This window comes from Oncorhynchus gorbuscha, linkage group LG22, assembly GCF_021184085.1.
Source record: "Oncorhynchus gorbuscha isolate QuinsamMale2020 ecotype Even-year linkage group LG22, OgorEven_v1.0, whole genome shotgun sequence".
Classification (NCBI taxonomy): Eukaryota; Metazoa; Chordata; class Actinopteri; order Salmoniformes; family Salmonidae; genus Oncorhynchus; species Oncorhynchus gorbuscha.
In genome coordinates, this window is record NC_060194.1 from 2,968,145 (window position 1) to 2,982,350 (window position 14,206).

Here is a 14,206-nt window from a genome sequence, read left to right on the forward strand (position 1 = left end):
AGCACAGTTGAAAAATACATGGCAAATCCAAAATCCAAAATGGATGATGTTGAGAGACAGATGGGAGAGGTTGAATGGAGTGGGACTAATAGCAAGATAAACCATGTTGTCACGCCTTGGTCTTAGTATTTTGTGTTTTCTTTAATTATTTGGTCAGGCCAGGGTGTGACATGGGTTTATGTTGTTGTATTTCGTATTGGGGTTTTTAGTATTTGGGATCGCGGCTGAGTAGGGGTGTTGTATGGGCTTGGCTGCCTGAGGCGGTTCTCAATCAGAGTCAGGTGATTCTCATTGTCTCTGATTGGGAACCGTATTTAGGTAACCTGGTTTCGCTTTGTATTTCGTGGGTGATTGTTCCTATCTCTGTGTAGTTTCACCAGATAGGCTGTAATTAGGTTTCACGTTCCGTTTGTTGTTTTCGTATTGAGATATTTCATGTATCAATCCGTTTTCCTTCATTAAAGATCATGAGTAACAACCACGCTGCATTTCGGTCCGACTCTCTTTCGACAAACGAAGGAAGCCGTTACACATGTAAAACATACGGGTTCTGTAAAATGAATATATGTTCAGAACTTTTGTGAAATAGCACAGTTACAAATAGAAATCAAACTGGATGGACATCAGAAATAGAGGAAGGACTAAAAACCATAAAAAAATTATGATTGTAAAATGTGTATTAAGATGTATAAATTGAAGGTAAAAGCCGAAGTGTTTGTTAGTTTACTCCAATTGGGGGATCGGTGGTAGGGTTTGCGGGGAATAATAATAAAGGTATATTCTTTAAAAAAGTATGTATGTCTATATAGGTATGTGTATGGATATAGATATATATTTACCACAAAAAATATATGGAGGATTGGAAATGATGCAGAGAATTACATTGATGGAACCAATATTCTTTCCGCAATATTTAGCTGATCCACCCCTTTTTACAGTCGTAAATTGCCCTGCCCCTTAATCCTGGTTAATGTGTCAACAATCTGCAAATTCTGAGCAGTCAGCAGTTCACCCACCAAGTAGGCTACTTGGAAGGCAGGCAGCACGTAAAGTAGATTTCCCTAGCTAGCAGAAAGACAGTACTAGACAACAACAGATAAAGACAAAAGAAGTATACTTCTCACTCCTGGAGATAGGTTAACCCAAAAGGATTCTACCTGGAACCAAAAAGGTTTCTTCAAAAAGGTTCTCCTATGGGGACAGCCGAAGAACCTTTTAAGGTTCTAGATAGCACCTTTCCTTCTAAGACTGTATGGTTGTATGGTCTTACAGTGACTGTTTTCTTTCAGTCACTTGTTACATACATAATCCTTTCGGCGGACCAAGACCCAATGGTCTTACCTGTCTCTGGTTCTCTGTCTCCAGACGTAGCCTGGCCTTACATACATAATCCTTTCGGTGGACCAAGACCCAATGGTCTTACCTGTCTCTGGTTCTCTGTCTCCAGACGTAGCCTGGCCTTACATACATAATCCTTTCGGCGGACCAAGACCCAATGGTCTTACCTGTCTCTGGTTCTCTGTCTCCAGACGTAGCCTGGCCTTACATACATAATCCTTTCGGTGGACCAAGACCCAATGGTCTTACCTGTCTCTGGTTCTCTGTCTCCAGACGTAGCCTGGCCTCGATGCACCTCCTGGTCTCCAGGAAGGCCTGGCGCTGGGCGCGGTCTGACAGGTAGCTGATAAAGATCCCAGCCGTGTTCATACACATGAACAACACTGCCTGGGCCACCACCTTGAGGGAGACATAGAGAAGAACATTGAACATGGCTCAACAGGCTTATTAGTTGTAACACACATCACTTTTCATGGGTTATACAAATCCATGTAATGATGAAGTACACACTCATTGTTGGTTGACAATAGAGGCTTCTGATGTTGATCTACATGCGATCAAAATGTTTTTAACCAATACAGGTATTTGTTGGAGCATATGAGCATTTACTTCCAACACTGAAGAAGGCACCATTGCTGCAGCATATGTGCGTACGGGGTCCCGAGTGGCGCAGCAGTCTTAGGCAATGCATCTAAATGCTAGAGGCATCACTACAGACCCTGGTTTGATCCTGGGCTGGATCACAACCGGCTGTGATCGGGAGTCATAGGTTAGGGGAAGGTTTGGCTGGGGTAGTAAAATAAGAATTTGTTCTTAACTACCATGCCTAGTTAAACAAAGGTTAAAATTACACTGGTCACAATAAGATAAAAAAGTATTAGATTAGGTACTGCAAAAATACTTTACTAATGACTACTAAATTGTTTATTAATGTGGGAGTACCACACCAGTTGGTGTTACCCCTGACTATAGGCCCTTGGACAGGAAGAGCCATCATGGACACCGGGTCATCAATGAGAAGCTATGGAAGGAGGTGAGAACGGCCCACAAGACAACATGAAGCCTTGGACAGAAGGTCCATTGTATCTGGCTGATGATGAGGCTAAATGACCACACGGATGGAGTGAAGTTGAATGCCGCCTGTTTAACCACTCCTATAGGATTCCTTCTGTTATTATGCCTTCCAAGACCCTTGCTTTTCCTGTCATGTTGGGAATAGATTTAATGTACTTCAGTGGTGTCCAGATTGACAGAGCTCACCCACAACTGACTTCCCCATCTCTGATGAGGCCATGTGGAAGGCCCAAAAGGATGATCCAGAAGTACAGGCTCTGTACCAGACCATCCTGGAAGATGTAGAACATGCTGCAACATTTCCACGAAGACCCGTTAGCTGGTCATTCCGGCAAATTCAAAAACCTACAAGTGGTTGCAAACACTATTGTACTGGCCAAATCAGAGCCTGGATGTCAAGTCACACACCCGAAACTGTCAGGTTTGTTAAATGTACAAAACAGAAGTCTGCCGGCAAGTTACAGCAAACAGTGTTTACCTTACCTTTGTGAATGTTAAGGAGTATATTTGATGGGTCCAATTCCTAGAAGCTTGAATCAGAATGTGTACATTTTTGTTTTTGTTGTGGAGCTTTTTGTCCTTCGCCGGGCCACAGCGAGGACAATCTCTAACATCCTCACGAAAGAGATCCTGACACACTGGGGAGTGCCTAATTACATCCTGTCTGACGAAGGTTTCCAATTCCTGAAACAGAAGTTGACCACGGACTATCACCCACAGACCAACCTCAAAGAGTGGGTACATCGAACCTTGAAGACGATGGTTGTAGGGACCCAGCAAAAACACTGGGACAAGCACCTTCACGAGTTCTGAGTTCTTGCTGTGCAAGAGTCCACTGGAGAGCACAAACTGAGTCGAAACCTCCGAGGACCCTTGGACATGATGATACAGCCCCAAAAAGTTACTCCGGACTTGGCATGCTATGACCGGATCCAATAACAATTCATAGGATTACCATTCAAAGCCAAGTCTCCGTTGTTCTCTGCTGTTTTTCTCAACTGGAGTTTTAGTGACTAAACTGACTGACAACTTTTACCATAGGTTATTTCATTTATTTCCCTTGTGATTTACACTGTATCGTGTGGGGTTTTATCAATTTGACGTTACAGTAGGCCTATTGTGAATTCAAATAATGTGTATTGTAGTGTGGCCAGGAGTGTTTATGGTGCTGAGTTTGGTATGGTACTTGTATTACACACTGTTAATTGAGGACAATTGCGTGACTGAGGTCACCTGGGGTACACTCAACCATTTACCAGGCTGGGACATTTACAAGTGAACCTATTCCTCTAATTTGCTAAATGCTAATTATGACAAAAAAATTAATCAAAGTGCTTTAAAATAGACAAAGTTAATAAATTAACTGTAATGAAAAAACAGACTGACCAATAAAGACTCAACTTAAAAAAAATACCTGTGGTCTAAAGTGCACGAGGAGTACGTACATAAACCACAAATCAGCTGACAGGAACGGACGTCACAGCGAGACTATAAGGGAAGTGGCCAGTTCAATTCTCTGTTCCAAGAGAATGCCAAACATCAATTTGAAATACAAACAATAATGATATAAAGTTTCGATATACTAATCCGGTTTTTAAAATCAAAGCATTATTTTCGCACAATATTAATGTATACCATTTACTTGGCTATTTTAAACTCGACAATATTTTCCCTGGCGGTGAACATTTTAAAACCCCCCTCCAGAACCATATTTTAACATTGGGAATCAGGCCGGACCTCCTTTACTAGAACTCATCCATGCTGCAGACATGGTTCGGGAAACTCTCCTGAGTTTAATGAACACGAGGGGAGACAGAGAGCTGGTTTCAAGCGCAGGTTGCAGCAGGTGTTTGTGGGTAAAGGACCACAGGGGGAAGCAGGTAGCTGGGTCCAGGGGCAGGCAGAAGGTCATACACAGGGGGTTCAGAGAAAAGGCTAGTAACGTCATCCGGGAGATCAGGCAATAGGTTGATAACAGGAAATACAATAGGCTAAAGTACAGGCAGGGAATAGGCAAAAGGCGTTGTTAGTGAGGCAGGCCAAAACAATCACACAAGGGAGGATTACATTTTTTAAAATGTTACCTTTATTTATACAGGTTTTTCTCATTGAGATAACATCTCTTTACCAAGACAGACCTGGTCCAATAGCAGCAGGGGGAACAACGTTTCAGCATCTCTTTTCTAAGAAAGACCTGGTCCAATAGCAGCAGGGGGAACAACGTTTCAGACAAAACAACTTACATACACTAACACAACATTAAACACAACTATAAACACACATACAGTACAACAAAAACATTTGACATTAAAAACATTACGGGACAACCACCGCTCCGACTAGAAGTGTGTCACATAACAAACAATACCTCACAGTGATGGGGTGCAAAGAACTGAACTAAATGGTGTGTGATGATGACATATAGGTGTGTGAACAGGTGATCAGATTGCAGGTGATTGGGATCTGGAGAGTGAACTGCGTTCAGGGGATCTATGTTTTTGAGAGTGTGAGCTGGAAAGTGGGCTGGATAGTGAACTGCGTTCAGGGGATCTACATGTTTGAGAGTGTGAGTTGGAAGCAGACGTTATACTGAGACACAGAGGTGAATTATACCAGTCACTGTTACTACATATACAACGAGTGGTTCTAATCTTGAATGCTGATTTCATTCAAACCGCATTCCAGCCGGTGTCTATTCCACAAGTTACCACCGGCTAAATCTATGATGTTAAAATTCCTATTTACTCTGTTCCATCAGACTGCGCAATCTACTGTCAGCCTGGCAATTTATAAACTTGATCTCCACTATAAAAAGCATCTTAACATTATCTCACATTTCTTTTAAAATAACATTAAGTTTTCAACAGCAGAGATGTGTTGAACCTTGTCAGGCTTTCCAACTTCAGTTTAAAGTGATAGTGTTAGCTGTGTTGTTGGCTAGCTCCTCTGAACAACAGTGTCCTGATGAGAGAACACTTATGGATGTATCCAAATAAATGTCACTGGAAAACATCTTAAACAAATGCAAATGCAGCTACTGTTGTGTGACGTGACTGTAACTTAGCTGTAGTTGGCTAGCTACAGTGGTTCCTCCTTCAAAAGTTGTGTGTTTACACCACGGGATGTGGTGATGTGGGATGTAATTTGTGGTTTAGTACGGTACCCTGCGTCACCACTTCATTGCTCCAGACCACCACAAGGGGGAGTTAGAGCACTGATTATGCTTTTGGGTCCTACAGCGTCTCTAACTGACAATGAATGGGCGACATAAACCTAAATAGAAACTGATAATTGTGTACAACTTCAGTATTACTTACTAAAACTGTTGTTACACTGAGGTTTTTACTATTTTATTTTGTCAGGATTATTTGCTCTTACTGTAGTAGTGTAGCCCACTCCCGACCGGTCACATCATACAGCGCCTGAGTGGTGCAATGGTCTTAGACACTACATATCAGTGCAAGCTGTGTTGCTACAGATGCTGGTTCAATACCTGTGGTGGGCTCGACTGGGAGACCCATGAGATGACTGTAGGTTTTTGGTTTCTCTTCCTCTAAAAACAGAAATAAATCATTCAAAAAAACAAACTGGCTTTATTTACAAATTACTAACAATGTCTCACCCCATGTTCAAGAATGGTATTTTTCTTGCTCATTTTACGTTATTAGTCCACCTGTGACAAAACTAGAGCCTGTAGGCCTTGTTGATAGTGTTGTATTCTGAATATAGCCTAATGTTCTATTCTGTACGTAAAACCAAGACACTCCATTTAGTATATGTTACATTTGGTGTGGTTAGGTAACACAGATTTCTATTTATATTTATTATGGATCTCCATTAGTTCCTGCCAAGGCAGCAGCTATTCTTCCTGGGATCCAGCTAAATAAAAGCAGTTATACAATTTTAAAAACAATAAAATATATTCACAACACATTAAGTGTGTGCCCCCAGGCCCTACTCTACTTCCACATGTCGACAACACAAAATCCATATGTGTGTGCATGTGTCTGTGCCAATGTTCGTGTTGCTTCCCCCCGTTGTTCCATAAGGTGTATCATTATGTTTTTATCTCATTTTACTGCTTGAAATAGTTACAAAAAATGAAAAAAGGTTGGTTGGCCAGGGTGGATTGGTGGTCGTTTAACACAAATGTGTTGCAAGTTAAAATCTCATCAAGGACAACTTTTGCAACTTTTCAACTGCTTACCTTTTTTAGCTACTTTGTAACTACTTAGCATGTTAGCTAACCCTAACCTTAAACCTTTTAGCTAATCCTTCCCCTAACCTTAATGCTTTAAACTAATTCCTAAACTTAACCCCTAACCCTCGCTAATGTTAGCGAGCTAGCTAATGTTAGCCACCTAGCTAGAATTCGTATCATACTCTTTGCAAATTGTAACACTGTACATTTAGAAAATCCATTAAATCTGTGCACGTTTTGCAAATTTGTAAAATATTGTATGTTTGCTAATTCCTAACGTGTAATTCGTAACATCATACGGAATGGTTGCTGGCCATCCACATATTAATACGAAATGCACTGAGACCAGGTTGTACAGGCAGGTATGATGACTGACATGTTTGGCAAGGTAGTTCCAGCACCACTCAACAAAATGCTGATAAGGACAATATATGTAACGGCTGTGAATGACAAAAGAAGATTAAAGTGTGCACATTGTTATCCAGGGCCTGTGTGTCAGATGTCTCTACTTCTCTCTGTGGCTGTATCATCAATGCTCACTCCTCTCATGATACTACCTAGCATCTAAAGCTGTGGAAGACCTTCGCCCAAGAACTGCCAGATACCTACATTTGTTTTGTTTATTTTGTTTTTAAAAGGGACTTTCAGGTCCTACTTGTAATGAAAATGGTGATATAAAATACATGTATTATTATTTTATTAGCACAATGTAAATAATGGTTTATTCTACATGGAATTGTTACACTTGAACGCTATCAAAACACTTACATTTACATTTACATTTAAGTCATTTAGCAGACGCTCTTATCCAGAGCGACTTACAAATTGGTGCATTCACCTTATGACATCCAGTGGGACAGTCACTTAACAATAGTGCATCTAAAACTTAGGGGGGGTGGGGTGAGAGGGATTACTTAACCTATCCTAGGTATTCCTTAAAGAGGTGGGGTTTCAGGTGTCTCCGGAAGGTGGTACACTAGTATTAGATTGCTCTGTAGGCTACTCACCGATGCAAAGCTTCCTCCTGGAGGAAGCTTTGAATTGGTCATACTACAGTGTGGTATGAGAATAGTGCCATCCTCACATCTGCCTGTAGTTACACATCTGCCTGCTGGACCCATGGGTTGAGGCAAACTCTGTCATATCCAGGATGGATTGTCATGCACTCCACCCCTCCTGTCACCTGACTTCACGTGTCCATAACCTGTAATACATTACATAGATGGAAGGGACTTCAACAACCACTGGAGACTTGAAGACAGAGCCTCACCCAGAGAGTTGTGCATGTCAGTGTCTGGTTAGACAGCCAAATCTTTAGAAATGTGCAAATAGAATGCCATGCTACACTGAAGAAAAATATGAATGCTACATTTTAAAATATTTTACAGAGTTACAGTTCAAATGAGGAAATCAGTCGAATGAAATACATTCATTAGGCACATATACCTTTAAAGCCAGGTAAGGGCGTGGTTCAGAAAACCAGTCAGTATCTGATGTGGCCACCATTTGGCTAATGCAGTGCGACACATTCCTTTCACATAGTTGATCAGGCTGTTGATTGTGGCCTGTGGAGCGTTGTCCCACTCTTCAATGGCTGCGCAAAGTTGCTGGATATTGCCGGGAACTGGAACACGCTGTTGTACACATCGATCCAGAGCACCCCAAACATGCTCATTGAGGAACATTTCTGGTGATTATGCAGGCCATGGAAGAACTGGGGCATTTTGATCTTCCAGGAATTGTGAACAGATCCTTGAGCCATGGGGCCGTGCATTATTATGCTGAAACATAAGGTGATGGCGGTGGATGAATGGCATGTCAATGGGCCTCAGGATCTCGTTACAGTATCTCTGTGCACTCTATTTGCCATTTATAAAATACAATTGTGTTTGTTGCCCGTAGCTTCTGCCTGCAGTGGTCCAAGGCACTGCATCTCAGTGCAAGAGGTGTCACTACAGTCCCTGGTTTGATTCCAGGCTGTATCACATCCAGACGTGATTGGGAGTCCCATAAGGCGGCGCACAATTGGCACAGCAATGTCCGGGTTTGACCGGGGTAGGCCGTCATTGTAAATAAGAATTTGTTCTTAACTGACTTGCCTAGTTAAATAAAAGTTAAAATAAAACATACCATAACCCACCCACCAACGTCTGCCATCTGCCTGATACAGTTGAAACCTGGATATACCCATGAAGAGCACACTTCTCCAGTGTGCCAGTGGCCATCGAAGGTGAGCATTTGTCCACTGAAGTTAGTTACGATGCCAAACTGCAGTTAGGTAAAGACCCTGGTGAGGACGAGCATGCAGATGAGCTTCACTGAGACGGTCTATGCAGAAATTATTAGGTAGTGCAAAACCCACCGTTTCATCAGCTGTCCGGGTGGCTGGTCTCAGACGATCCCACAGGTGAAGAAGCCAGATGTGGAGGTCCTGGGCTGGTGTGGTCTGTGGTTATGAGGCCGGTTGTACGTACTGCCAAAAACTACATTGGAGGTGGTCTTCTGGTACATAAGAGAACATGAAATTCTCCGGGAAGAGCTCTGGAGGATATTCCTGCAGTCAGCATGCCAATTGCACACTCCCTCAAAACATGAGACATCTGTGGCATTGCGTTCTGTGACAACTGCACATTTTAGAGTGGCCTTTTACTGTCTCTAACACAAGTTGCACCTGTGTAATGATCATGCTGTTTAATCAGCTTCTTGATATGCCACGACTGCCAGGTGGATGGATTAGCTTGACAAGGGAGAAACACTCACTAACAGGAATGTGAATTTATGCCGAAAATTTATTTATGCCGAAAATTTGAGAGAAATAAGCTCTTGGGAACATTTCTGGGGTCTTTCATCCCCTTTTTGCAAGGGTCTGAATACTTATGTAAAAACGATATTTGATTGTTTTACTTTTTTATTTCTTGCTAACATTTCTGAAAGGTTGTTTTTGCTTTGTCATTATGGGATATTGTGTGTAGATTGAGGATACAAAAGAACTTAATGCATTTTTAAATAAGGCTGTAGTGTAACAAAATGTGGAAAAAGTGAATTGGTCTGAATACTTTCCGAATGCACTGTAAGCCAGATAGGCAGACATACATGGCAGCTATGCTTCTAGATCTTAAGCAACCTTGAAGAATTTTGTTTTTCTGTCGTATATTATTAGCCCAGAATATTTTGCCGTTGTTACATACAGCCAGAAATAACTTTTGGATACAAATTGGCGGTAACTCAACCTGAAATACCAATGCCCTGAATTGGATCCGGAGAACAAGTATACGGAGTGGACTTCTTGTCCGACTCAGGAGGCGTGCACACCGTCCACCACTTCCGAGTATATTACTCACTAATGTTCGGTTACTGGACAATAAAGTAGACGAGCTCAGGGTGAGGATCGCCTTCCAGAGACATCAGGGACTGTAACATACTCTGCTTCACGGAATCATGGCTCTCTCCAGATATACTGTCCCCATCCACACAGCCAGCTGGGTTCTCATTTATTGATAAAGAACTCCCCAGGAAGAAGACTGGCAGTGGTGTACGTTTCATGATGAATTACTCATGGTGTGATTGTGATAACTTACATGAACTCAAGTCCTTTTGTTCACCCAACCTAGAATGCCTCACAATCCATTGCCAACCGTTTTAACTCTGAAGAGAATTCTGTTTGAGGGCGCTGGTGAGCAGCAACATGTGAAGACGCGTTTTCTCGGTGCTCCGATCCAGGGCGAACAATTTACTATTAATAGTTGACCAACACCTGCCCCACTGTGTTAATTTTGTAACATTTCATTTGAAATCGAACCCAATTTACTGATCTGACATTTTTGGCCTTTTAATCGTAAAATGTCGACACGACAACGGCCGCGAGCCACAAAGGAGCAGGCCTCTGCTGAAGCCTTGGGCTCACCTGACACGGACTCTGATCCCAATCCAAATTGGTTTACATGGACAAGTTCTGGCTTGGTTTAGATCTTATCTGTCAGAAAGATATCAGTTTGTCTCTGTGAATGGTTTGTCCTCTGACAAATCAACTGTAAATTTTGGTGTTCCTCAAGGTTCCGTTTTAGGACCACTATTGTTTTCACTATATATTTTACCTCTTGGGGATGTCATTCGAAAACATAATGTTAAATTTCACCGTTACACACAGCTGTACATTTCAATGAAACATGGTGAAGCCCCAAAATTGCCCTCACTAGAAGCATGTGTTTCAGACATAAGGAAGTGGATGGCTGCAAACTTTCTACTTTTAAACTCAGACAAAACAGAGATGCTTGTTCTAGATCCCAAGAAACAAAAAGATCTGTTGAATCTGACGATTAATCTTAATGTTTGTACAAATAAAACTGTGAAGGACCAAACTCGGCGTTACTCTGGACCCTGATCTCTCTTTTGAAGACAATTTCAAGGACAGCTTTTTTCCATCTACGTAACATTGCAAAAATCAGAAACTTACTGTCCAAAAATGATGCAGAACAATTAATCCATGCTTTTGTCACTTCTAGGTTAGACTCCTGCAATGCTCTACTTTCCGGCTACCTGGATAAAGCACTAAATAAACTTCAGTTAGTGCTAAATACGGCTGCTAGAATGCTGACTAGAACCAAAATATTTGATCATTTTACTCCAGTGCTAGCCTCCCTACACTGGCATCCTGTCAAGGCAAGGGCTGATTTCAAGGTTTTACTGCTAACCTACAAAGCATTGCATGGTCTTGCTCCTACCTATCTCTCTGATTTGGTCCTGCCGTACATACCTACACGTACGCTACGGTCACAAGACTCAGGCCTCCTAATTGTCCCTATAATTTCTAATTAAACAGCTGGAGGCAGGGCTTTCTCCTATACAGCTCCATTTTATGGAATGGTCTGCCTACCCATGTAAGAGACGCAAACTCGGTCTCAACCTTTAAGTCTTTACTGAAGACGCATCTCTTCAGTGGGTCATATGATTGAGTGTAGTCTGGCCCAGGAGTGGGAAGGTGAACGGAAAGGCTCTGGAGCAACGAACCGCCCTTGCAGTCTCTGCCTGGCCGGTTCCCCTCTTTCCACTGGGATTCTCTGCCTCTAACCCTATTACAGGGGCTCTTTCATACTGTCCCTAGGAGGGGTGCGTCACTTGAGTGGGTTGAGTCACTGATGTGATCTTTCTGTTTGGGTTGGCGACCTCCCTTGGGTTGTGCCGTGGCGGAGATCTTTGTGGGTTATACTCGGCCTTGTCTCAGGATGGTAAGTTGGTGGTTGAAGTTATCCCTCTAGTGGTGTGGGGGCTGTGCTTTGGCAAAGTGGGTGGGGTTATATCCTTCCTGTTTGGCCCTGTCCTGGGGTGTCCTCGGATGGGGCCACAGTGTCTCCTGACCTGATCTCCGGTATTTATGCTGCAGTAGTTTATGTGTCGGGGGGGCTAGGGTCAGTTTGTTATATCTGGAGTACTTCTCCTGTCCTATTCGGTGTCCTGTGTGAATTTAAGTGTGCTCTTCTCTTTCTCTCTTCCTTTCTCTCTCTCGGAGGACCTGAGCCCTAGGACCATGCCTCAGGACTACCTGACATGATGACTCCTTGCTGTCCCCAGTCCACCTGGCCGTGCTGCTGCTCCAGTTTCAACTGTTCTGCCTTATTATTATTTGACCATGTTGGTCATTTATTAACATTTGAACATCTTGGCCATGTTCTGTTAAAATCTCCACCCGGCACAGCAAGAAGAGGACCCCACATAGCCTGGTTCCTCTCTAGGTTTCTTCCTAGGTTTTGGCCATTCTAGGGAGTTTTTTCTAGCCACCGTGCTTCTACACCTGCATCGCATGCTGTTTGGGGTTTTAGGCTGGGTTTCTGTACAGTACTTTGAGATATCAGCTGATGTACGAAGGGCTATATAAATACATTTGATTTGATTTGGTCTGATGAAACAAAAATATAACTTTTTGGCCATAATGACCATCGTTATGTTTGGTGGAAAAAGGGGGAGGCTTGCAAGCCAAAGAACACCATCCCAACCGTGAAGCATGGGGGTGGAAGCATCATGTTGTGGGGGTGCTTTGCTGCAGGGGGGACTGGTGCACTTCACAATATAGATGGCTTCATGAGGGAGGAAAATTAAGTGGATATATTGAAGCAACATCTAAAGACCTCAGTTAAAGTTAAAGCTCGGTCGCAAATGGATCTTCAAAATGGACCCGAAGCTTACTTCCAAAGTTGTGGCAAAATGGCCTAAGGACAATAAAGTCAAGGTGTTGGAGTGGCCATCACAAAGCCCTGACCTCAATTTGTGGGCTTAACTGAAAAAGCGTGTACGAGCAAGGAGGCCTACAAACCTGACTCAGTTACACCAGCTCTGTCAGGAGGAATAGGCCAAAATTCACCCAACTTATTGTGGGAAGCTTGTTTTTTTATTTTTTTATTTCACCTTTATTTAACCAGGTAGGCTAGTTGAGAACAAGTTCTCATTTGCAACTGCGACCTGGCCAAGATAAAGCATAGCAGTGTGAACAGACAACACAGAGTTACACATGGAGTAAACAATTAACAAGTCAATATCACAGTAGAAAAAAAGAGAGTCTATATACATTGTGTGCAAAAGGCATGAGGAGGCGAATAATTACAGTTTTGCAGATTAACACTGGAGTGATACATTATCAGATGGTCATGTACAGGTAGAGATATTGGTGTGCAAAAGAGCAGAAAAGTAAATAAATAAAATCAGTATGGGGATGAGGTAGGTAAAAATGGGTGGGCTATTTACCGATAGACTATGTACAGCTGCTGCTCAGATAGCAGATGTTTGAAGTTGGTGAGGGAGATAAAAGTCTCCAACTTCAGCGATTTTTGCAATTCGTTCCAGTCACAGGCAGCAGAGAACTGGAACAAAAGGCGGCCAAATGAGGTGTTGGCTTTAGGGATGATCAGTGAGATACACCTGCTGGAGCGCGTGCTACGGGTGGGTGTTGCCATCGTGACCAGTGAATTGAGATAAGGCGGAGCTTTACCTAGCATGGACCTGTAGGTGACCTGGAGCCAGTGGGTCTGGCGACGAATATGTATCGAGGGCTAGCCGACTAGAGCATACAAGTCGCATTGGTGGTTGGTATTATCTGAAATGTTTGACCCAAGTTAAACCATTGAAAGGCAATGCGACCAAATACTGAGGTTATGTAAACTTCTGACCCATTGGGAATGTGATGAAAGAAATAAAAGCTGAAATAAATAATTCTGACTATTATTCTGACATTTCACATTCTTAAAATAAAGTGGTGATCCTAACTGACCTAAAACAGGGCATTTTTACAAGGATTACATTCAGGAATTGTGAAAAACTTAATTTAAATGTATTTGGCTAAGGTGTATGTCAACTCCTGACTACAACTGTATATTTTTTTCCCCCAAGTGGGTTTGGTTTGGGGAGAGGGGGGAACATATAACAATACCTCCTTTTTATACAGTGATGAGAACAAGTATTTGATACACTGCCGCTTTTGCAGGTTTTCCCACTTACAAAGAATGTAGAGGTCTGTAATTTTTATCATAGATACACTTCAACTGTGAGAGACGGAATCTCAAACAAAAATACAGAAAATCACATTGTATTATTTATAAGTCATTT

The 14,206-nt window shown here is 42.4% G+C and overlaps 1 protein-coding gene across 2 annotated transcripts in view; it reads right to left on the bottom strand.

Moving 5' to 3' along the window:
* Window positions 1–14,206, bottom strand: part of adcy8 (adenylate cyclase 8 (brain)) — a 254,215-nt gene that overhangs the window by 158,701 nt on the left and 81,308 nt on the right. For both annotated transcript variants that reach the window (XM_046321942.1, XM_046321943.1), the window contains exon 2: window positions 1,588–1,737. In XM_046321942.1, coding sequence (XP_046177898.1) covers window positions 1,588–1,737 — 150 coding nt within the window. The remainder of the gene's footprint in view (window positions 1–1,587; window positions 1,738–14,206) is intronic.